General features: G+C 40.4%; 1 protein-coding gene across 2 annotated transcripts in view; it reads right to left on the bottom strand.

Annotated features, from left to right (window-relative positions):
• Nucleotides 1-378: 378 nt before the first annotated feature.
• KLHDC10 (kelch domain containing 10) overlaps nt 379-26,114 on the bottom strand; it is a 70,087-nt gene continuing 44,351 nt past the window's right edge. For both annotated transcript variants that reach the window (XM_025380114.1, XM_025380115.1), the window contains 8 exons: nt 19,277-19,498; nt 15,026-15,180; nt 13,809-13,957; nt 11,510-11,594; nt 10,107-10,173; nt 8,589-8,636; nt 6,518-6,657; nt 379-5,555 (listed from right to left, as the gene is read on the bottom strand). In XM_025380114.1, the coding sequence (XP_025235899.1) occupies nt 5,346-5,555; nt 6,518-6,657; nt 8,589-8,636; nt 10,107-10,173; nt 11,510-11,594; nt 13,809-13,957; nt 15,026-15,180; nt 19,277-19,498 (1,076 nt within the window). In that variant the 3' untranslated portion in view covers nt 379-5,345. The remainder of the gene's footprint in view (nt 5,556-6,517; nt 6,658-8,588; nt 8,637-10,106; nt 10,174-11,509; nt 11,595-13,808; nt 13,958-15,025; nt 15,181-19,276; nt 19,499-26,114) is intronic.

Genomic DNA, 26,114 nt, shown 5'->3' with positions numbered 1-26,114 from the left:
TTCCCTTTGAATTCTCTGTAGCTCTTCCAGCCCTTTAGAAAAGTCTTGATATACCTATACAAACTTGTCTCGAGGTGGTTTGGGGAACATGGGGGTGGGGCGGTGAGAGGGAGTGTGGGCTGCCCGGCAGTTGCTCCCTTGCTGATGTCTTTGTGGAGGGAGCAGCGTGCTGGTGAGGGAACTCTTGTGTGTCCAGGAGTTCCAGACAGTGAGCAGATAAAGAACCCACCGCGGAGTGGGGGTGGAAGGCAGATGACTCACAGATATTACAGAGAAAAGCTGAGCCTGGTGGGGGTGGTGGAGGTGGGTAGGACTGACGCTTCTGTCATACAGGTGCGCTCACGTACACACAAATTACCATCAGACAATCAAGGTGGCCTTGAACCAAATTGATTTGGATAAGATTTATTAATCAGATTGTTTTAGAAAACCAACAGCAAAACACTGACAAGGTACATAAATACAGATTGGACATTTTAGGGTAAATTCACTATATTTCCTACTTGCTTGTAGGAAACCGAGTAAAGTGGAAAAGCTGTCCTGATCATATGGCATGCACACCAGACTGCAAAAGGACGTCCACACTATTTAACAGGACTGTGGCAAAATAGCTTTAAAGTAAGGCGAGCATTGTGTATGGCCCAAGCATACCCTGTAGGAAGAGCAAAGCTAGGCTCACCTCCCAGAGACTGCGTCTCAGAAAGAGGCCTCCTTTCTTGCCTAGGTTCTTCCAGGAAATTCGTCATTGGCAGGTGCTTTTCCAGGGAGATGCCTGTGCTCTCCCTGTGCAGACTCTGTGCACAAGGAAGTGGCTTTAGAGAGTGTGTTTTCTGATGCCTCCTTTATATTCTAAATGTATAACTAGTAAGATAACAATTACTACCGCTTGGTGACATTGTTTTTTGTTTTCCTGAAAATTGCCTCTGACTCCATCCTGTACACTGACTAAGCAGGGCCCTTAAAAAACCTTATAAAAAGTTTTTGTTTTTTTTTTTTCAAATTAAAAACATGAAAATTACAATAAAAAGATGGAACTACTTTTGTAGCACAACTCAGAACTTCTGTTCATAACACCAGACTAGGGAAGAGGTCGCTTTTGGCTGAATCTAATGATCTTAGAAGGGAAAGGCCATTGCTAGACAGGATCTGGTGGCAATGCACACAGACGTCCTAGAACTCTATGAAACCTACCTCAGGCCCTGCGGGTGCATCTGGAGTTCCAAGGCATTTGGGGAACCACAGCAATTTCAGCTAACAGTGACCAGTTTTTAGAATGGAGCTTATAATCAGAGGACCATAAACCTTCATCCACCCTAGAGCTCAATGCCAGAAAAATTAACACAAAAAAATAAAGGAAAATAGCTTTTTGTGCTACATCAGAATGCTGGCAGGTAGACAATTCAGTAACCTGTGCCACTTTCTAAACATCTGTAAGACCACAAAAAAAAAAAAAAAATTGGTTTTACAGAATACTAAGACCAACACAGTCTTAGAGGATCATTCAACCTTTCCTACATGCCAAGTTGCGTGATTGGAAAATGGAGGACATCTTGCAAGATTAGAGGAAAAGCAAGTATTTATCAAGAGCCAAATAAATGTGTTCAAATAATGGAATTTTCTCTGTGTTGCACACAGCTTTTCCTTCCCATAGGTACTAAGAGTTCTTTGGTGGTTAGAGGAGAGATGGCCTGGAGCTCAGGGCAGGAGATGATGCTGAAGAGTTACATCTACTCAGGATTACCACCTGTGGTTCCTAATGTCAGCATTCAACTCTAATTGTTCAGACTGACTAATTACAGGCAATCAGCTGCTTATATGGTCACTGGTTGTCAGCTCCTACTGATTGTTCCTTTTCCTTTTCTAACTACTCATTAGCCCCATTCCATGGAAAAACAGGTGCTTAGAGGAAAGGATAGAGAGGAAAAATAAATGTAAATGCATCTACTGTTTGATAGAAAAGTTGATTCACTGATTATCTATGGATTTCAATGATCTGTGCTTTACTCTTGCTACTGGTGGATAACCAAAGGTCACTGTTAACCTATCTTTTGCTTAAAAATGTTAATATGCTTATTACACTTTAAAATCTAGCTATGTAAGGACATGAATGGTTTAAAGCAAATTTTTACATCGTGTCATTATAGCCCTGAAAAAAGGAGATTCTGCCAATGGAAAGGGTTTTGTTTAGCCCCTGAAGGATAGTTAAGATTTCAATTTATTCTGTGTCAGTTTATAGTTTTTCCAGGATGTGGAAAATATTAAATGAAGAAAGCATAATTTTCTTCATTTAATAAAGTGTTACATTCCCAGATAAATTAGTATATACATGGGAGAATGGATAGTGTTAAATACTAGGTTTTAATTCTCCATTTAGGAAACTCCTTACAGACGGACTTCCTTGTTCTCGGGCAACAAAATGTAAGACATGCAAACATGAGCTAGTGCAAAGATGACAGGGAGAAAAAAATCTCAACTCTAACACACTTAAGGAACAATGAGTCTCTAAGAGTTCCATCTTGGAGTAAGAAAACATAGACTTGAAAATCCAGCTTTCCCATGAGTTGGCTTAAGCCAGCTGATCACATCTAAAATTCTTGGCATAATTTGACCCTAAAGTAATAAGCTCACTTCCCCAAGACACAAAAAAAGTAGTCTACCTGCTTTATAGTTACACCCTATATATAATCTGTATATATCCATATGTTTCTACATATTGCACTTAAATTTACAGGACTGTAGTAAGACGGCTGGGAGCACCTCAAAGAGGCAGAGAAGCAGCAGGCATAAACTTTCCGAAATCAAGTAAACAGTGTCAGGAATTTCGAGTGCTGGTTATAGGTATACTGAAATGCCTGATGACCCCTATCTAATTTCTAGTTATCTACACTTAGTCATTCACACACAGTCATTTGGCATCCAGAACATGTGCACATGTGTGGTTCTATAGCACTCAGTGCTGGTCATACCACGTCATTTTTACTAGTGTTATATTAAAAGAAGACACTTTAGACCAAGGATATATACTTTTATGAAAATAAAACACACAGGTCTTCGATGTCAGGCCTCCAAGGTCTACCTCAAAGAAGACTGCCCTCAGGAGGCTTAACAAAGGATGCCAGCAAGTGTGGATGGAACCAGACCACATCTCTCTTCAGCTCTCTGGTGTAGCAGGGCTAGAGACTTGCTTCTATCCTAAGGACCATGAAAGTCTAAGCACAGAGGCTGAGCATTCAGTCTTTGGTCCCTGTATAAACCCAGGTCAAAAATCCTCTTGCCACCCTAGACAGCCTGGCTTGTTCAATTTGGGATATATTTCCACCAAATATCCAGAGGCCAGGCTGGAGTCATGCAGCAAAGCTCTGTTTTGGACTAATGGAGCTGCTCAGACTGGCTTGCTCTGGGAGAGCACAGAGAAGCAAGCCTGGCAGTGGTGGCAGGAGGTTAAGGGCTACACGGACTGGTAATGGCAAGATGTGGGAGGATGGGCCCCTAGAGGAGCTGCTCCTTTTCCTGCCTCTCTCCCACATTCCTCACTCCCCAGAAAGGACCCAAGTTCACAGGTGCGTGGTTATTATAAGACTTCCCAGAATACAGGCTCCATGAACTCAACCCATCACAGAGGGGATGGTATGATAAGGCCTAGAAATCAGGAGCATGTCTGGAGGCCGCGGTTTTCTCTTCCCCAGAACTGAACACCAGATGGTAACTTTTTAACTGTAGCTCAAAGGTCATTTTAAATCCACACATAAGCTAAAGAGATCCCTTCTGAGATGAAGGAAAAAGAATAACTTTAAAAGCTAGGTGAAAAAAGAGGCACTTAAAGGAAAGGTGTGTTCCAACTCTCCCATGCAAGTCTCCTGCTGTGAGGTGGCCCCGGGAGGACCAGCGCTGCCCCTTGCACGCCTTCAGCACCTTGAGTACACCTGCGGCTTACACATGCGCATAGTGAGCCTCTTGCTCAGCTCCCCTAGCAGCCTGATGGCAAAGCAAGTGAAAATTTATGTCATTCTTTTTAGAATTTAAAAAAACAAATCAAACAAACCAGAACTGAAATTTCACACACAAAAAATGAATGCTACTCAGTTTCATTCCTTCCTCATGCTAGTTTTTAAATGATACTTGGTTCTTCAGGAAGGATGACCTGTGGCTTTACCCCCAAGACCTTGTATCCAATAACTAGACAATTACTCACAGCACCATGCACATTAAAGCAGACAGAAAAGAAGGCAACAAGCTAAGGGAAAAATCAAGGACCAACTGCCTGAGAAAATGGCAGGTAGCTGGCCCAGAGATTAGAAAAGAAACAAGTTCTCAAAAGGAAATGGCCAAGATGATAGCCAAAGACCATAGCCTGAGCGGAAGCCAAGTTAACAAGCCCAGAGGATGCAGGTTTTCTCTGCCTGGCTCTTCCCTGGCCTCCCTCGGGAACTTGTGTTCATGTTACACGGCATTTACACCACATATTTAGGGTCTGCAATTCCCCATGAAGAAGTCAAAGAGATATTTAAAACCATTCATAAGCATAAGAGAGTTTCAAAACTGCCAGAATGAAGAACTTTGGCCACCACAAGTGTTTCCATTTGAAACATTCTTGGTGCTATAATTTCCAAGAGCAACAACAAAGAGCACAACCACGACACACATATGAGTCCTTTGACAGCCAACTCTACCCACTGCTGGCACCGTGAGGATGAGAAAGAAATCACTAACCAAGAGGTGCTGGGCTGCTTAACCTTCCTTCAAAGCCAAAGGGTAGGTTTGAGTTATCTATGCAACAAGATGGCAACCACTGCTGCCATCAGACCCAGCTACTAGTCAATTAGACACATCTTGAAAACACTAAGTTAAACATCTAGGTTTAAGTATAACCTGCAAGATTCCCAAGGTTAGCCTTCTCAGCTTCCCCTAAACTTGTGGTTGTTGCTGTTGCTAGATGTAAAAATTTTTTAATTTCATTTTTGTTTATGTTGGTGATGTTTTAATTTCTAGAACATTGTATGACATGGAACTGTTCAGAATTCCTTTAAAAATGAATCTGTCTTGATTAAAAACATTATTAAGGTACTTTCAGGCTTTCCCTTAACTCCATCGAGAAGGAAGAGGGAGTATGTGAATACATGTGCATGTAATGGGTCAGGAGGAAGAGAAACAAAGAAGGAAGCACGTGGGAAAGTGAGATGTCCATAAACTGAAAAACCAATTTACAGAAAGGCATCTGATGTATTTTCTAAATAAGGCCTTGATCAGGGTAACCAATCCTCTTTGTAGCACATTCTACACTGCCCATAAATAAAGGAGTCTCTTTAAATTAACATTTCCAGTATCAATGAACAGTCCAGAAATCCTCATTTCAAGCGTTCGATGAGTCCCTGTGTGAGTCCAAGATGCAGAAGCTGTGTTCGGGAGAGGTTTGCAAGGTTAGGGAAGGCCGCAAGCAGCTTCTCCCATGCCAGTTCCAGCAGGCTAGGTACGACCAGCCAGATCTTAAACAATGACCCAGTCCGTTTGTTTTCATGGATGTTCACCACTCCTCCATGAATGTACATGCAACCAGCCTAAGAGTGGTCAAAAGAGGACAAATTCAAATGGGAGAGAAACATACAAGGCTGAAGACTCAGCGGGGAAAGAGCACAGTAGATGGAATCAAACTGAAATGAGACAAGAATTCCTCACTGATCCCAATATCATGTGGAGATCAAGAGGTTTAAATAACGAATTACTAAGGGAAAAACTATATATATGTGTGGTTTTTTTGTTTTTTTTTGTTTTTTTTGAGACAGAGTCTTGCTCTGTCGCCCAGGCTGGAGTGCGGTGGCACGATTTCAGCTCACTGCAAGCTCTGCCTCCCAGGTTCACGCCATTCTCTTGCCTCAGCCTCCTGAGTAGCTGGGAATACAGGCACCCACCACCACGTCTGGCTAATTTTTTTTTTTGTATTTTTGTATTTTTTGTATTTTTTTTCACCGTGTTCGCCAGGATGGTCTTGATCTCCTGACCTCGGGATCCACCCGCCTTGGCCTCCCAAAGTGCTGGGATCACAGGCGTGAGCCACTGCGCCCGGCCTATAACTATGAATTTTTTTTACTTCAACAACAAACAATTTCACTATTAACTAACATTAAACTAAAACTATATTAAGTATCCAAAATGCCAAATGTTGGTAATACAAAGATGAAAATAAAGGCCATCGCTTCAAGAAATGAGCGGGACCTTCAATAATATGGTATCAAGGGGGTAAAACAATTCCACCCTCCCAGGACACCTTTGACATCACGGTCAGGGCCGGAATGCCACAGGTAGCATTTCTCTTACATTTATGTTATTCTCTCAAATTTGGGTGTGATGATTTTTCTCCTCTTTTCTCAGAGGATGGCCTAGCTTTGGGAGGAAGTGTTAAAAATACGTTATTAATAATCTAAGGTTTGCCCATATTTGGATTTTTTTCTTGCTAATATCTCTAAAAAGATTTCTTTATCATCTGTAACTACATAAGGAAGATATGAAAATAAAAACTTACTGGTGTAACTGCTGCACAGTGAAAATAAACTGGCTCTGGCATGGTAGCTGGGAGCTTCACCCATTGGAAAGTCTGCAGATTCAACTTCCAGATATCTCCCAGGATCACCTCTCCATTATAGCCCCCACAAATAAATACATCTATGAAGAAAAGAGAAAGCCAAGATCACACAAAGGAAAACAGCCAAAACTATGGAGTGTTCTAGAGTAGGTCACACAGCCAGCTGACATGCGGCCAGTGAAGTAGATTGCCCCATGACACAGACGACTTCTGCTGTGCAGCCTCTCATGCTGTTGTCTTGTCCCTCAATAGAACTGAGACGCTACGTCAGGGTATTCACTGGGACTAAGGATGCAAGCCTCTAGGGAGCCTTCATGTCAAGGTTTCCAAACTCAAACACATACCTACAGATTCCAGGCACAGAAAGTGAATGAGCAAGGGGTCTAGGGAAGATAAACAGAAGGCTCAGGAAAACAGACAGGAATGCTCATGCTCTAAAAGAGGTGACAGCTATGCAGCCCCAGCTGTTCATTACTATAAGAGACTTAAGGTTGGCAATTGCCAGATTGCCCATTTTTTTTTCAAGGCAAGCTTGGAAATCTGGATGTTTTTAAAAATGAAATATTTTGATTTTTAAGTTTTGGCTACTAATTTTTTTTTTTTAAGAGACAAGGTCTCACTATGTTACCCAGCCTGGTCTTGAACTCCTGGGCTTAAATGACCCTCCCGCTTCAGCCTCCCAAAGTGCTAAGATTATAGGCATGAGCCACCACCCCTGGCCTCAAAACAATTTTTAATACATATATGAGCCAAACAAAACACATGTGCAGGCCACCAGTTTGCAAACTCTTCTTTAAATAATGTCCTGGAAAGACCATACATTTATCTGTTCATAGAGTCTAAAGTCTCTGAGGAGGAACGTTCACTGCAGTGTTCAGTTTAGGAACACAAGAGAGGCTCTTCCAAGCTTTCTTCAGCTAAAAGAGGACAAACTGAAGCTCTGTTTGATCTGTACAGTTATTAGGAATAATTTTCCCAAAATGAGAGGTGTGGGTTTTCTGGTAAAATCAGTTAGTTATAACTAATTAGACAACTTGTAACAAAGGCTATGTGAACCTTCAAATGAAATGCCTAGAACTAAGGTTGAATTCTATTTGTATGGTGCTTGACCTCAAAGAATTAAATGAATAAATTTCTTAACTCAGGTCTAGACCAAGTTTAAGACAATACTTAAGCTATAAAATGCACTGGAAACTTTTTTGGCTAGGATTCAAGGAAAACCTAAGGTACAGTTCCATTCTCAGAGAGAGAAATGTGAGCAATGTCATTATCTATAAATTTTATCCAGAAAGCAGGAGCACAATAAAAAATCCCTCTGAACTAGAGATGGCAGAATAATCCCAGTTATATCTGAACTAAGTTGCTAAAAGCATACAGGCTATCTAACTCATTTATACATACTTTCCTCCCAGAAAAAATTTAAGAGCTATATCAAACGATGAAATAAGTTGTAAATTAAAAGACAGGAAGGTTATCCAGAGAGGAGTCACTCATCACATTTAGTTAAAGTAGCTGCAGCTGCTTTCCGAAGCCATACAACGCCTTTGTTGTAATATGGCCAAAGAATGAGCTAAGAGTTCCATTTGGCATCAGAGAGAGAACAGAATCAACTTTATGAAATATCACTCTGAAGGAGTTATTACAATTTTAATACAATGTTCGCTGAGGTCTCTACAGTATAAACAGTCAAAATTATTAGTATTAGTCACCATAACCACAGACATCTGTTGAGGTGTGGGATGCTGGAAGATCAAGAGCTAAAATAAAAGCTTATTTATCACCATTTTCTGAGTTCTCTAATAACTGAGGGAACCCAAACACCATACTAGTTTACATGATGAAAATGGCTGAGAGAGGCATCACTATGAATTTCCCTTTAAGTTTAAACTACCAGAAATAGACTTTTCTCAAAGTTATGAGCCTCTTTTGAGGGGGCTATCTTTAGGAAATAAGACATTTTCAGAAGATACAATTACAGAAATGGAAGCAAAATGTTATTTAGAATCCTTACCATTTTTTATCTGAACACAACTGTGACACCTTCGGGCTGCAGGAAAGCCTGCCAAACACACAAACACAGAAGTTCCATCACTTACAGAAAGACTGGGAATCACACTGATACAACACAGTGAAAGACATACTATGTGTAACTCAAAACAATCCCTTTGTTGCATGTTAAGCAAACACTGACTAGCCCTTTCACTCCCTCCGTATTTCAAAAGCCATCAGGAGTCTCATCATAACAGTACAATGCTAAGGTGCCAGAAACAAAGGGAAAGGACAGGAGTTGCTAGTGGCTTTCCCAAGCCCTTTTACCCACACAGAGATATGTAGATCTTTATTATTTATTTAATTTAGAGACAGGGTCTCACTCTGTTGCCCAGGTTGGAATGCAGCAGTGCTATCTTGGCTCACTGCAGCCTCCACCTCCTTGGCTCAAGTGATCCTCCCACTTCAGCCTCCTCAGTAGCTGGGACTACAGGTGCACACCACCACACCCAGATAATTTTTTGTATTTTTAGTGGAGACAGGGTTTCACCATGTTGCCCAGGCTGGTCTCGAACTCCTGGGCTCAGCCTCTCAAAGTGCTGGGATTATAGGCATGAGTCACCACACCCAGCTGGTAGATCTTTATTTAGGCTCCAATTTCTTATATCACCCATATTTCTCAGCTTCTGCCGAATAACTTAATAAAGAGGATTAAAAGTCTCTTTCCTCAATCACTAAGGATAATTACTTGTGTGTGTGTGGTTTTTGTTTTTTGTTTTGTTTTGTTTGACAGCAAGACTCTGTCTCCCAGGCTGGAGTGCAGTGGCGTGATCTTGGCTCACTGCAATCTCTGCCTCTGGGGTCCAAACAATTCTCCTACCTCTGCCTCCCAAGTAGCTGGGATTACAGGCACATGCCACCACGCCCAGCTAATGTTTACATTTTTAGTAGAGATGGGGTTTCACCATGTTGGCCAGGCTGGTCTCGAATTCCTGACCTCATGATCCGCCCACCTCGGCCTCCCAAAGTGCTGGGATTATAGGCGTGAGCCACCACGCCCAGCCCTAAGGAATAATTATAATTGGACTAAGGAATACAAGTATTTTCTAATACCAGTTCAACAGATTTTTCTTTTTTTTTTTTGAGATAGGGTCTCACTCTGATGCCCAGGCCGGAATGTAGCGGCTCAATCATGGCTCACTACAGCCTCTATTTCCCAAGCTCAGGTGATTCTCCCACCTCAGTCTCCCAACTACCTGGGACTATAGGTGTACACCACCATGACCAGCAAATGTTTTTGTATATTTTGTAGAGACAGGGTCTCACCATGTTGCTCAGGCTGGTCTCAAACTCCTGGGCTCAAGAGATCTGCCCACCTTGGCCTCCCAAAGTGCCGAGATTAAAGGCGTGAGCCACTGCACCCGGCCCAACAGATATTTAACTTACCATATAACTCAGTAAAATTACTTTTTCCTTCCAAAATGAGTAAAAGTATAATATATGTTTGTTAAAGATAAATTAATCAATACTTTAAATTTACCTATTTTTTCATGGGGTTTTGTTGCAATTTCCTCCCATGCATTCGTTTCAAGGTTGTAGGCATGGATCTTAGAGGAAAAAAAGAACATATACACATACATAAATAACTGTAATTTTAGCTAGCCTGAAAATGGATTTTTTAAAAACAGACTTTGTTTTTTAAAGCAGTCTTAGGTTCACAGCAAAACTGAGCAGAAGGTACAGTGATTTTCCATATAGAAAACTGGACTTTTAACAGCAGTAGCCTGCATAAACATATATTCTTAGTTGAAAAGTCTTTCTTCTTTTCTTTTGCTTTTTTCTGATCTTTCCAAATATATGGGAAAACATTAAATGGGGCAGTTGAAAATTAAACACATATATGATTTCGCTTTTTATTTTATTTTTTATTTTGTTTGAGATGGAGTCTCTGTCACCCAGGCTGGAGTGCAATGGCACGATCTCGGCTCACTGCAACCTCCGCCTCCTAGGTTCAAGTGACTCTCCTGCCTCAGCCTCCCGAGTAGCTGGGATTACAGGTGCCTGCCACCATGCCCAGCTAATGTTTGTACTTTTAGCAGAGATGGGGTTTCATGATGTTGGCCAGGCTGGTCTCAAACTTCTGACCTCAGGTGATCCACCCACCTCAGCCTCCCAAAGTGCTGGGATTACAGACATAAGCCACCACACCCAGCTCACTTTTTTAAATTCACAGAAAAAATGAAGAAAAAGGTTGGAATGAGAAGCTGCAGTGCATGTGATTCTTGATTTTCTTCTGTATGTTGTTCTGCAACTTCCACATTTTCTACAAGGGGCATGTATCATTTTTATAACAGAAAAAACCAAGTGTTTGTAAGGGAATGTGGGAATTCAGTTTTGACAAAAGTTGAAAAAGACCATTAAGGTTCCAAGCAGTCCAGGAGCTCTACAGCCTAATGTAGGTTTCCCCTGGGATGTGTGACTATGACATTTTAGAAATGCCACAGGGATGGATGAATAACAGCCCTTCAGAGCTCAGCTTTCTCAAGTTCGTGACGTGCAACCCTAAACAAGCCTGTTCTTTTTAGATACACAGCAGTGATGATGATGCGGATGTGACATTCTGAGAATGCTGCTTCCAATTCTAATTAGTTGCTCCATTCAAGCTACTATGCCTTCCTTTTAGTCACTTTCCTCATCCAGCATAAGGGGATAATTTTCACAAAGTATTTTCAGTGTGTGATAAATAACACCTGTCAACTGAAAGCATTTTGGGGCACAGGGTTCAACCTTATAATATAAAGTGCATCCAACACAAAATAGGCGTTAATGAGGAATGTGCTCAAAAATTAAAATATCTAAAATAACAGAATTATCTTGCTTAGTTGACACATGCCTCTTTCTATCCTTCTCCCTCTCCCTTTTTTTCTTTTTTAAAAAATATACCTTGTTTAAGGAATATGCTGTCCAGGACGTACCACCTCCCAAGATGTAAATCCTCTGCCCATCATGTGCGATTTCATGTCGGTATCTGAAAATTTACAAAAAAATTCATTTATAATTAAGTGAAAAATGGTCTACCTAAGATTTAGCTATAAGGATTTTTATTACATCATTATTTATAATAATAAATTATTGGAAATAACCTAAGTGTTTAACAATAGTGAATTGGTTATATGACTAACCGAATAGACATAAAATGGATTAGTATGCAACCAATAACAGAGTAGGTACCAGATGGTGGTTAATGCATTGAGAACTTTTTTGTGTCATTTTTTTAAATAAATTGCATTAAAAATTTATAGATACATAAATATATACAGAAAATGGCTATTAGGATATAATCCAAAACATTAAACCTGGTTATCTTTGAGTTTAGACTTAGATTTTTATTTTCTTCATTTTGCTAATTTGTATTTTGTAGATTTTTCTATAACCTTTTGTGATAACTTTGTATAAAGGGGAAAATATTACATAGTTTTAAAAAGTGATCTGCCTACATTTAGAGACCTTAGACTATGAGTTTGCAAATTAAGATACTTATTTAGCAGAAAATTATGCTACATAGAACTGTGGATATAATATAAAACACCTCAGAACTTTCATCCAGGCAGTCTAGCTAAAAGCTAAAGTAATTTCTAATATGTCCATAAAATGACTCAAAGAAAGCAACCATGTGAAAATGCTTTGAAAACTTAATCTATTTCCTTCTTTACCTGAAGGCCTTGTTGCTGATAAAATAAGCTACATCAAAATCATTCCAGTAAAAGGCCAACTCCCAAGTCCTCTTATGTTAAGTTTTACAATGATCAGCCCACTAACAGGCTACAATTAAGATAAATTCTTCCTTAGCACCTATATGCTATTTTGTTTAAAGAGGCAACAAAGAGACACTGGATTCATCTAAACAGAGTTAATAAAAAATGTTTTACTGTCTTTGCTTTCAAACTGGAGGGGGAAAAAATCTCTTCAAGTGTTTCAGTGAGTTTAATTCTTTTTTCTGTTCTTTTTTTTTTTCAAGACACAGTCTTGCTCTGTCGCCCAGGCTAGAGTGCAGTGGCGCGATCTCAGCTCACTGCAACCTCTGCCTCCCAGGTTCAAGCGATTCTCCTGCCTCAGCCCCCTGAGTAGCTGGGATTACAGATGCCCACCACCATGCCCTGCTAATTTTTGTATTTTTAGTAGAGACGGGGTTTCACCATGTTGGCCAGGCTGGTCTCGAACTCCTGACCTCATGATCCACCCACCTCAGCCTCCCAAAGTGGAGGGATTACAGGCCGCGCCCAGCCACAGTGAGTTTAATTCTATGAAGAGGCAACTGCTATTAGCAAAGAAAAGTGAAAGATATAGATCTGCTACTAGAAGGCAACTAGAGAGAACCATGTGATGTTTAACACGGCACTTAAAATGAATGACCCTTCCATCCATCCATCCATCCATCCATCCTTCATCACCCATCCACCCATGCAAGCTTCGTTCCATCTATCCAATCAACATTCACATTCACTGTGGGGATGGCCCTGTGCCCTGTACTGATGATATGTCTGTGAGAGAATGAGGCAAAGAATTCTAATATGCAATATAAGAAGGGAAATCAGGCGTGGCATGGTGGCTCACACCTGTAATCCCAACACTCTGGGAGGCCAAGGACAGGTAGACTGCTTGAGCCTAGGAGTTTGAGAAGCAGCCTGGGCAACATGGTGAGACCTCATCTGTACAAAAAATTAGCCAGATGTGGTGGCACATGCCTGTAGTCCCAGCTACTTGGGCGGAAGGCTGAGATGGGAGAATGCCTTGAGCCCAGGAGGTCAAGGTTGCAGTGAGCCATGAATATGTCACTGTGCTCCAGCCTAGGTGACAGAGTGAGACCCTTTCTCAAAAAAAAAGGGAAATCAAAAAGTAACTGGACAGTAATTGTTTTGCCTATAATATGAAATTTGGTTATAGTTGCTACCACTGGTTTCTTCTTCGAAGTGTTACTACTATCTTCCTAATGCAGAAAGACTAAATATAAGAGGAAATGACATGGAAAAAATTCTGTAGTTTAGAAGGAAATACTATTTCCTCACCAGAAGAACTTTTTTTCACTATAGACCTTTCTTTACTACTTACCTGAGATCTAACATCCAACAGCCAGTTAGTTACTCTAACTGGAGCCAAAGGGTTTTCTTCATATTGCCAATACTCTGAAAGAGGTCAAATATTAACACGAAAGAATAAATATGCTTGAATCCTAGAACCTCACCTCTCTTCTGGTAGATCACAGGATAGGTTGTTTGGTTTCAGTTGTGTCCACTCTCTGGTATTGAGATCTAACTTGTGCAGGTCTGTGCTGTAAATATAGCCGGTTGTCCCTCCAAAGACATAAAGGGAGCCATTGATGATGGCCATAGCCTGGATAACAATGAAAGGTGAATAAGACCGACTTGTTAACACTTGATTAAAGAATGTAAACTTACCAGACACTGGAAAACACCTTTGGAAAGGAAAGCTTTACTCAACTGGAAAGCAAGTCCTACCTGCCAAGATAATTCTTAAGGGTCCTGGCCGACCAAATAATTTCTAGCCCATGCTAGAAATGCTTATGGGCACATATAAGCATTTCCGTTGAAAGCTGCTTCTCCCTATAAGCAGTCTGAAGTAAAATGCTCTCAAGAAGCAGCAGATATGAAAATAAGCCACTGCAATCTCCTAAGTAGAAACCCTAGTTAGCAGTTCAAGGAACCTGATGTTTTCCAAAGGACTCTTTTCAATGAAAGTTTCAGCCATTGTTATGGCCACTTCTTATAGTTTAAATGCCTCCTGTGGAAGCAACGAAGTTGTCTAGTATGTGCTCCTCTGAAGTTAAGCTCAGAAGCTGTTTATCAGTACTAATGCTGGCAAGTCAAGAAAGAGGTCAAAGCTTGGTTGTTTTAAGCTTAGACTCTCAAAGAGTCTCTGATGTATGGTGGGTTGCTCCCTATCTTTCTGGATATAACTTTTCAGACCTAAGGTTTGAAGTGCTGGAACCTAAACTAATCTCTACAAAATGTATGTAGGTTTTAGCTCAGATCCACGTAAAAGTTTCTTCACCAAGTGCTTTCTCATCTACTCAAGAATCACTCTAAAAATGACCAGGACCCAGGCCATAGTGGAGCCCAATCTCTCACTGGGGGTGAGGGTGGAGGTGGAGGTGGGGTTCTAACACTTAAAGGAACTTCCATACAGGTCTATATCCTGCCCCTAAGTTGAATTAGAAACAGAAAGTGAAAAAAAAAAAAAGGAAAGGAAAGAAAAGAACAGAACATGGCAAGTAACCAGATTTACAAATTATAATTTCATATGAGAACTAAAAAATCAAGTACTAACCATAAATAACTCTTCTCCATTAAAATAAAATGGTAACAATTACAAATATTCTAACACCGTCCCCAGACTAGAAAAATATGAACAAATACACCATGACTGGCCACAGATTGGTACCTGTCCATATATACGACTGGGTTTCTTCCCCCGGCAGCTGAGCAAAGCCCATCTCTTATACTTCACATTACACACATGGACGTCATTGCCGTTGCTCTCTCCAAATGGGATGCCCGTACCTCCAAACACTAACAGGTTGTTTCCATGCAGCACAACTGAGGAAGGAGAAGCACAAGTTCCATTCACAAATGGCTACCTGCAATGTGTTCCCACATAAACCCAGAATATCTGAGAAGCTAACACATACCTGCTTTAATGATCTCATAAGATAGCTCAAATCACTGACATCTAACTAGTAGCTGAGCGTACCAAATCTGAAAATCTGAAATCTAAAATACTTCAAAATCCGAAACTTTTTGTGCACCAACAATGATGCTTAAAGGAAATGCTCACTGGAACATGTTGGATTTCAAAGTTCTGGATTTGGGATGCTAAGTACAATGCAAATATTAAAAAAAAAAATCTGGAATGTAAAACACTTCTGGTCCCAAGCATTTCAGATAAGGGGTACATGGCCTATACTACAAAGTTCTGCAGAAAAAGATCGAATATCACTATATGGGCTCTATCATATAGTTCATTGGTAGGCATATATGACATATTCAATACATATTTATGGAATTCACTAAATACTCTGTATAACAATATTGAGTTGTATGAACTACAGTCTACCCAGTATACCACTGCTGCTCAAGACAGTTCAAGTATGCAGCAAAGTAGAGAAAAATGAAGCATCATCTTTGCCTTAGCAAAGACCCAAGGGGACTCCAAATAAAGGGATTAAAGGGACATTCTGTTTTTGCCAGGAAAATGATCTCTACATTTAAAATTATGATTTCTGTCATTTTAATGCTCTACCAGATAAAACAAAACACACCAATATCCAGCAGGCAACTTTGGTGTTCTTCCTCCTGTAGCTCTTTTGTTCCTGCCACCACACACATACATACACACACACACGTACACACGTATTCTCTTCACTCATACATACGCTCTCTCTCTTTCTCTCTCTCTCTCGAAACAGTGCTCCTATGTTATTTCAGTGGCTTTTTTTTTTTTTTTTTACGGAATCTTGATCTGTCGCCCGGGCTGGAGTATAGTGGCATGATCTCAGCTCACTGCAACCTCCACCTCCCAGGTTCAAGCGATTCTCCTGCCTCAGTCTCCCTAGTAGCTGGGATTACAGGTGCCTACCACCAAGCCCAGCTAATTTTTGTATTTTTAGTAGAGATGGGGTTTTGTCACATTGACCAGGCTGGTCTCAAACTCCTGACCTCAGGTGATCCACCTGCCTTGGCCTCCCAAAGTGCTGGGATTACAGGTGTGAGCCACCATGCCCGGCTGGCTTTTTTTTTTTTTTGTAACTCTTTCTTTGTTTGAGAGGCAGGATCTCGCTCTGTCACCCAGGCTGGAGTGGAGTGACACGATCACAGCTTACTGCAGCCTTGACCTCCGGGACTCAAGTGATCCTCCTGCCTCAGTTTCCTAAGTAGCTGGGACTACAGGTTTGTGCCACCACGCCTGGCTAACTTTTGTATTTTTTTGTAGAGATGGGGTTTTGCTATTGTTGGCCAGACTAGTCTTGAACTCCTGGGCTCGAGCAATCCACCCACATTGGCCTCCCAAAGTGCTGGGATTATAGGGGTGAGGCACCACACCTAGCCTTTATTTATTATTTGTTTGAGTCAGAGTCTTGCTGTGTTGCCTAGCTGGAGTGCAGTGGCATGAACATGGCTCACTGCAGCCTTGAATTCCTGGGCTTAAGCGATCCTCCCACCTCAGATGTCCAGGTAGCTGGGACTCTATGTACAGGCCACTATGCCCAGCTAATTTTTTTTTTTTTTTTTAAGAGGCAGGGTCTTGCTACATTGCCCACGCTGGTCTTGAACTCCTGGCCTCAAGTGGTCCTCCCGCCTTGGCCTCCTAAATTGCTGGATTACAGGCCTGAGCCACCACGCCAGCACTTATCAGTGATCTTTGATGTTACTATTGTAACTGTTTTGAGGCGCCATGAACCACGCCCGTATAAGACAGTGAACTTAATCAATAAATGCTGTGAGAGTTTTGACTGCACCAATCAGCCATTCCCTCATCTTTTTCCCCTCTCCTCAGGCCTCCCTATTCCCTGAGACACAACAAGATTGAAATTAGGCCAGTGAATAACCTTACCTCTGAGTAATAAAGTGAAAAGAAGAGTCTACCGTATCTAACTTTAAATCAAAAGCTAGAATTGACTAAGCTTAGTGAGGAAGGCATGTGGAAAGCAAAGAGGCTGAAAGCTAGGCCTCTTGCACCCAACAGTTAGTGCCAAGTTGTGAATGCAAAGAAAAGCTCTTGATGGAAATTAAAAGTGCTACTCCAGTGAACACACGAATGATAAGGAAGCAAAACAGCCTTATTGCTGATAGTGCAGAAAGTTTAAGTGGACAGACGATCAACTACAACATTCCCTTCAGGCAAAGCCTAATTCAGAGGAAGGCCCTGACTCTCTTCGACTCTATGAAGGTGGGGAGAGGTAAGGAAGCTGCAGAAGAAATGTTGGAAGCTAGGAGAGGTTGGTTCAAGAAGTTTAAGGAAAGAAGCCATCTCCAATACATAAAAGTATAAAGTGAAGCAGCAAGTGCTGATGTAGAAGCTGCAGCAAGTTATGCAAAAGATCCAGCTAAGTGGCTACACTAAACAACAGATTTTTAATTTTTTTTTATTTTATTTTTTTGAAACGGAGTCTCACTCTTATTGCCCAGGCTGGAGTGCAGTGGGGCGATCTTGGCTTATTGCAACCCCCACCTTCCCGGGTTCAAGCGATTCTCCTGCCTCAGCCTCCCGAGTAGCTGGGATTACTGGCGCCTGCCACCATGCCCAGCTAATTTTTTTTTTTTTTTTTATTTTTTATAGAGACAGGGTTTCACCATGTTGGCCAGGCTGGGTCTCAAACTCCTGACTTTGTGATCCACCCACCTCAGCCTCCCAAAGTGCTGGGATTACAGGTGTGAGCCACCATGCCCAGCCTCTTTTTCTTTTCTTTTTTTTTTTTTTTTTTTTTTTTGAGACAGGGTCTTACTCTGTCACTCAGGCTGGAATGCAGTGGCATGAGCACAGCTTCTGCAGCCCAACCTCCTGGGCTCCAGCCATCCTCCCACCTCAGCCTCCCAAGTAGCTGGGAATACAGTCGTGCAGCACCACGCCTGGTTAATTTTTGTATTTTTTGTAGAGAAAAGGTCTCACTACGTTGCCCAAGCTGGTCTTCAACTCCTGGGCTCCAGTGATCCTCCTGCCTCAGCCTCCCAAAGTGCTGGGATTACAGGCATGAGTCACTGTGCTCAGTGAAAGTGGTTTCCTGAGATAGAATCTACTCCTAATGAAGATGCTGGGAACACTGTTGAAATGACAAATAAGGATTTAGAGTATCACATAAACTTAGTCGATTAAGCAGTAGCAGGGTTTGAGAGGATTTGACTCCAATTTCGAAAGAAGTTCTACTCTGGGTAAAATGCTATCAAACAGCATTACATGCTACAGAGAAATCTTTTGTGAAAGGAAGAGCCAATTGATGCAGCAAACTTCTATGTTGTCTTAAGAAACTGCCACAGTCACCCCAGCCTTTAGCAACGACCACCCTAATAAGTCAGCTGCCTCCGACATCGAGACAAAACCCTCCACCAGCAAAAAGATTACAACTTGCCGAAGACTCAGTTGGTTGTTAGCACTTTTTAGCAATAAAGTATTTTTAATTAAGGTATGTACTTTTTTAGATATAATGCTATTGCACACTAAAGAGACTAGTGCATCGCGTTAACATAACTTTATATGCACTACGAAACCAAAAACGTTGTGTGACTCGCTTTATTGTGGTGGTTTGGCACTAAACCACGATATCTCTGTATCGTGGTATGCCTGTACTTTGCTCAACAGCTATTAACTGTCATTGTCCTAAGCCCCATTTGTTGACCTTCTACTACATTTTGCCTAACATATACGTGATACTTTATATTGAACCCTCTAGGATATTATTAATCCCATTTTACAAGTTAGGAAATTAAAGCTAAAACTCACCTGACAAGCTGAATTCAAAGTCAGGACCCAAATAATTTAGAATCACCATGTTATGTTATTACCCCAGTAAAAAGCCTATCCACCAACAGGGCAAAATCACAATACGGTGTTATAAATTATTAACAAGGAATATGGGACATTGAACCTGGCTTCTCAGACATTTCATAAAGTCAGGAGTTACGAACTGCTTGCACTCACGTGACATAGATGCCAATTCCCGGGGCATGTAGCCATCTGTGCCCATCTGGTGCCATACTCCTGTAGCAAAATGATACCTCCAGAGTTCCCTGAAGAGAGGATAGTCTTCATTATCAGGCCCTCCCGATTCATCATAATCTGGGTTATAACCTCCAAACACATATAGGTTGGTATTATCTGCCACGCAACGATGTCCACTTCGTGCTGGTGGAGGTCTGTGGCCTAGGAGAGAAGAGGACAGTTTTCCACAGGTGTCCTACCAGTTTAAAAGCACAAACAAAATTAGGTAACAATCATTTTAGCCTTAAAAGGGGATCAGGAAAGATTTATAACATGGATATACTTCTTATTTGTTTAGATTTATAACATGGATATACCTCTTAATAACACTTCTTATTCACACATACTACTTAAGATTTTAAGGAGCTAGTCTCTACTTCTATTTTTTATGACTACCTTCAGATTTTGATAACTGTAAAAAGCATGATAAATTCAAGAAAATGGCTGATAACTTGAAATTTTCAAGAAAAGAAGGAGGAAGGGTTTAATAATCCAAAAGCTAACAGGACAAATTTTCTAATTTCCTCAGAGGAGAAAAAAACACAGGCCAACTAAATTAAACTGTGAACATTAGAGAACTAAATAAATATAATCACGAATGTGAATGAGTCATGTATAAATAAAAATACACACACATAAAATCTATGATTTTTCCACAAGATATAATTATACACTTAAAATGAAAACTGGCTGTTAAGGAGTTACAGTAAAATTTTGACTTTAACATCCTGGATTTATGGTGGTTAACAAAGAATCTCCTTACATTTATCTTAGAGAGCATCTTTCATCCTATTAAGAGCTTTACTAAGAAAAGCTGTTTCTACAATTTATATTTGAAAGTGTCCTGAAGTCTAAATTATATCAACTATTTTTTTTTTTTTTTTTTTGAGACCAACTCTCACTGTCACCCAGGCTGGAGTGCAGTGGCGCGATCTCAGTTCACTGCAACCTCTGCCTCCCAGGTTTAAGTGATTGTCCTGCCTCAGCCTCCCAAGTAGCTGGGATTACAGGTGTCCGCCACCATGCCTGGCTAATTTTTGTGTTTTCAGTAGAGACGGGGTTTCACTATGTTGGCCAGGCTGGTCTCGAACTCCTGACATCAGGTGATCCGCCTGCCTTGGCCTCCCAAAGTGCTGGGATTACAGGCGTAAGCTACCACGTCCAGCCTCAACTAGTTTACTAAAAATTACTTCAAGGTTATTTTAGAGTAAAAAAAAAAAAAAACACAAAAAAAGTTTATTATAATTTCTGTTATCCTTAAAATGTTTGTACCAATCTACACAAACCCTTGCCTAACTTTAGAAACAAAGATGCTTAAATACATAGTGGATGGAATAAGAAGCTACTATAGTTGTGACCCTAAAGATGAATGTACTGGCCGGGCGCGGTGGCTCAAGCCTGTAATCCCAGCACTTTGGGAGGCCGAGACGGGCGGATCACAAGGTCAGGAGATCGAGACCATCCTGGCTAACCCGGTGAAACCCCGTCTCTACTAAAAAATACAAAAAACTAGCCGGGCGAGGTGGTGGGCGCCTGTAGTCCCAGCTACTCTGGAGGCTGAGGCAGGAGAATGGCATGAACCCGGGAGGCGGAGCTTGCAGTGAGCTGAGATCCGGCCACTGCACTCCAGCCTGGGCGACAGAGCGAGACTCCGTCTCAAAAAAAAAAAAAAAAAGATGAATGTACTTTTATATGTTGGTAATAGATACTAGTATAAAGTTAATATTTAGGACAACACTAGACACCTAATAAATATGTTATACAAACATTTATTACCAACCTAACATAGGCCTTCTATATTTGCTTTTTAAAATCAAAATCTCACTTTCTAAGGTTATATTTTTAAACAAGAACTGAAATTGTGCACAGATTGAGAGCAACTAAAAAACAGTGAATCACTGAGTCACTGACGTCCAACCTGTTAGTCGTGTTTGAAAGTCTTTGATGGTTCCTCACCACTCAAGTACCAAGTCCCCTGCCCAACATGTTAGAGCTTTTCTCCTACTAACCTTGTCCTACTGTCAACTTCTCACACTTCTTTCTGCCTGGAAAGCCCAGAGTTCCTCCCCTATACCTTGGCCTAGTCTACCTACCTACCCATGAATCCCTACTTGTGGAAATACCTAAGTCTAGTGCACACCACCCTTCTCATCAATAAAACCCTAGGACCCTTCCAGTTCAGTACCATACTACTCATATATTAGTGTATACATATACAATAAGATCACACCTTAACTATGTAAATACATGAATATCAGACAAACTATAATCAGTTGGCAAATTTACTGAGCTATGATTTGCCTTAAATGACGAACTCAATTTCTCTTTTTAGGACTCTTGAAACAGAAAGTGTGGTGTGGAAGAAAAAATAAGAGCTCCTATAAATGTCTAAGTTTGAATCCAGATTCTTTCTAATTGCTACTTTGAGCAAGTCACTGACCTTCACTTAGTCTCAGCTTCCTCATTTGCATATTGGGATATTATTACTGCACTTCAAAGATTTGTTAGATTTGTCATGTTGAAACGTTTATTGGCTTACACATGTAACTTTCTAGGAGGCTGTGAGCTATTTGAGGGAAAAGGAATACATTTGTATTCACCTTTGTATAACCAAGCCTCGGGCACACAGCAAACACTAGATAAACGGGAAATCAACTTATTTGGCATTTATTTTTCTCTATGCATTTTGTCAGTTTGTTTTTCTTTTCCAAATAGATTATAAGCTCCTCAAGGGCAAAGATCATGTATAATAATTATCCTGTATCACCCACAACACCTAAACAGTTGGAGATCTGTAACAGGTACTAAAAGTTTGATTGACTTCAACATCAGGCCAAAGTAAACAGTGACAGGGATGATTAAAACAGTGTCCAACTCTCAGTGGACTTTGATATTATTTATGCCTAAGAGATACACGGTTTAGGGAATGGGTGTTGGATTACGCAATCTTCTTCTCAAGACACAAATGCTTCTTTCTAAGAATTAGCAAGACAAATTTAAAGAAGAAATCTAACAGAGTTGCTATGGTCAGCAGACAGCAACTCTAAAAAATCTCTGTCATTTGTTGTATTACCTGAAGCCAACAGATAATTTTTAAAGCTGCTTTTGGGCAAATATGAAAAGAAATGCAGTCTATTCTACATTTTTCTCTAAATGGCTGTACAGCAGGGAAGGTAATGTTACAAGTTTACTGCCAACTATTTCCGTGACAAATATAATTCACATGGATTACACAGTTGAGGGGTCTGTGAAAAGATGGTTTCGGGCCGGGCCCATTGGCTCACGCCTGTAATCCCAGCACTGTGGGAGGCCGAGGCAGGTGGATCATGAGGTCAGGAGATCGAGACCATCCTAACACGATGAAACCCCGTCTCTGCTAAAAATACAAAATATTAGCCAGGCGTGGTGGCGGGCACCTGTAGTCCCAGTTACTCGGGAGGCTGAGGCAGGAGAATGGCGTGAACCTGGGAGGCAGAGCATGCAGTGAGCCAAGACTGCACCACTGCACTCCAGCCTGGGCGACAGAGTGAGACTCCATCTCAAAAAAAAAAAAAAAAAAAAAGTTATTATTGGACACTGGCTATGTAGTAAGTACCACGTACTGTGCTAGGTGCTGGGGTACAATGATAAGGCAATGACTACCTCTGTCCTCGGGAGCTTACAGTCCAGCCTGCACAGCCCAAGTCAGTAGCCATGAGCCATAACACATGGCTCCCGAGCACTTGAAATGTGGGTGGTCCAAACTGAGCTGTGCTTCACATGGAAAATACTCACTGGATTTCAAAGACTTAGTACCCAAAAATGAATGTAAAATTATTAGTTTTTATATTGATTATATGTTGAAATGGTATTTTTAATATGCTGGGTTAAATAAAAGTATTAAAATTAATGTTACCTGTCTGTTTTACTTTTTTAAATGTGGATACTGGAAGAATTTTAATTTTGTGGTTCACCTATTTCTGACACAGTGCTGATCCAGCCCAACTGTTGGCTTCTGTTAATAATTTCACGATCTCTGCAAATCACATTTTTGGGTAAAGAGCATCTAATCAATATTTGATAAATATTAAACATCTTGTCAAGGAATCTCATAGCTGAGAGTAAAAAGGCAACTCCTCTTTCTCTCTCGCCAGTAACTACAGATTTCTTTCTCATATTTATAGCCCAGGAGTGACTAAAAGTCATTTCATTTTAGATAAACCATGGGAATTTGTCTGGGTTAATGCCATGGAGACTAAGCATTAATTTTTATTAGGCGAAATATAGCACAGGCTCCTCAACCTTGACAAAACTGAAACTGTGTTTCAGGCTCTAAAGCAGCTCTCTAAATCCTCCCCCAAATTCTCCATGTGCAAATCCCATTTTCCTAAAAATTACTTGCTGCTAATAAAATCTACCATAGAATTGGTTTACCTGATTCAGGAGCTCCCAGTGGAAAATGTAAAAGCAAAAAATTAAAACAGAGCCTGTATTCACAGGTAAACATTTAATATCCAGAAGGGAACATGAAGCTAAAGGATTATGTCCCTGTGAAGTCTGACCCATCCTCTCTTCCATGTCACAAGGAGTTGCTCTTTACCCCAGGGAGAAAGCAGGAACTTATAGTAACCAGGGAAACGGGTTTTAGTTTCTAGTCCAAAGGCAGAAAGAAGCTAGCTGTCTGAGATAATGCGACAGAAGGTTGTTTCCAATGTTTCCACTATAACAAATAATATTGTAACAAAGCTTCCTCTACATATATTTGTATGCAAATGTATGAGAATTACTGGAAGTAGAATTTCTAGGTCAAAGGAATATGCATTTAAAATTTTTATAGAAAAAATAAAAAATACAAAACAAAAAAATGTGTATAGATATAATACTGTTACAGAGCCACACTGCTCTGCAAATAGAATGGACCAATTTCTACTCCCAGCAATGTTATGCGAGTGCCTACTTCTTCATGCTCTTTAACCTTCTCAAATTTGTGCCAATCTGATGGGTACAAACTGGTGTCAGGTTAATTTGCATTTCCCTTATTTTACTAGTTCACATGTTTATTGGCCCATTTGTATTTCTTCTTTTTGGAACTCCCCGATCATCTCCTTTGCCTACTTTTTAGATCTATTAGATTGTCTTCTCACCATTGTGGAAGTTTTTTTTCTTTTTCCTTTGAGACAGGGTCTTACTCTGTCACTCAGGCTGAGTGAGACCCTGTAGTGGCATAATCACAGCGCACTGCAGCTTCAACCTCTCTTCCTCAAGTGATCCTCCCACCTCAGCATCTAAAGCAGCTGGGACTATAGGCATGAGCCACAACTAGCTACTTTTAAAATTTTTTTTGTAGAGATGAGGTATCATTATGTTGCCCAGGCTGGTCTTGAACATCTAATCTAAGCTCAAATGATCCTCCTGCCCCAGCCGTCCAAAGTGCTGGGATCACAGGCATAAGCCACCTTGCCCGACTCCAAATTCTTTATTTATATTTATTTCTTCCAGCTTGCTCCTTGTCTTTTGTTTATGGCATCTATTAACATACAGAGGTTTTGAGTCTCTCTATCTTGTCTTTTACAGCTCCCTTGTTCTGTATTTCATTCACCTCTGCATCATTATAAAATGATTAAGATATTCTCATTTATTTTGAATAATTTCAGGTTTTGATTTTTTATATTCAGAATTTGAATACATCAGAATTAATATTTTTGTGTGTTGTATAAGGTAGGGCTCTAATTTTTCCTCCCAAAATAAACAGGCTACTGTTCCCAAACAACTTAAAGAAAGCCACCCCTCCTATACTTATTTGAAATGCCATCTTTATCATATACTAAATCGACAGGTTCTAGAGTAGAATTAGGAAAATCCCAATATTCAGGTCTAATGCCCTTGGACACAAAATTTCTTGCTTTTAAGAATATATGAATGTAAATATATATAAACAATATGTAAATATAAAAAAGAACATCACAGAAGCTTAAATGCAAAAGCTTGTAAATAAAGTAGTACATAACATTTATTGCTTAATAAGTCTATTACTTACAAGATGTAGCCACCTCCAGATGTGCTAATGAACATTTGTGGTGAGGCCATTTAAAAAAAAAAAAAAAACTTATTGTTAAAAGTATTCATTAGTTATAAATATCAAACAGCCTAAATGACAAATCAATGTAACTGGTTACTTCTTTCCAAATATAAAGGCCACAATTACCTCTACCACAAAAGACAGGTCTTCTGTTGGACCTAGAAGTCTCAAGGAAAGCCAAGGAAGTCTGATCCAGTTAGCTCTCCCATATCCCCCAAACGGTAGGTAGAACTTTTTACTACTCCCAGAGCCTAAGTTGCTCAGACCAAAGCAATCCATTCACACTAACCCACAATATTACTTGTTGGTTATATAAGCATCTCCTACCACAGGGCCTCCCAAAGTGCTGGGATTACAGGTGTGAGTCACCATGCCTAGCCCTCATTACCACATTGTTTTAATTATTATAGCTTTGAACTATCTTTCAATATTTAGAACAAATTCCCTTTTGTATTACTTTTTCCCAAAAACGTCCAGCTATTTTTCTCCATTTACTTTTGCAATTAATTTTAGAATGAGTTTGTTAAGTCTATAAAAAGTCCCATGGACAGACAGCATCTTATCCAGGTGATCAAAATTAACATCACCAGTAATGGGACAAATTAATCAACATCATGTGCAATGAGATGACCACAATATTATTTCAGTGGTAGTCCTGCCAAAGATACATAAGCTGAATGTAACTATGAGAAAACGGGGAGAAACCCAAAGGGACATTTT

Source organism: Theropithecus gelada, chromosome 3, assembly GCF_003255815.1.
Source record: "Theropithecus gelada isolate Dixy chromosome 3, Tgel_1.0, whole genome shotgun sequence".
Classification (NCBI taxonomy): Eukaryota; Metazoa; Chordata; class Mammalia; order Primates; family Cercopithecidae; genus Theropithecus; species Theropithecus gelada.
This window is presented reverse-complemented; position numbering and strand designations above follow the sequence as displayed.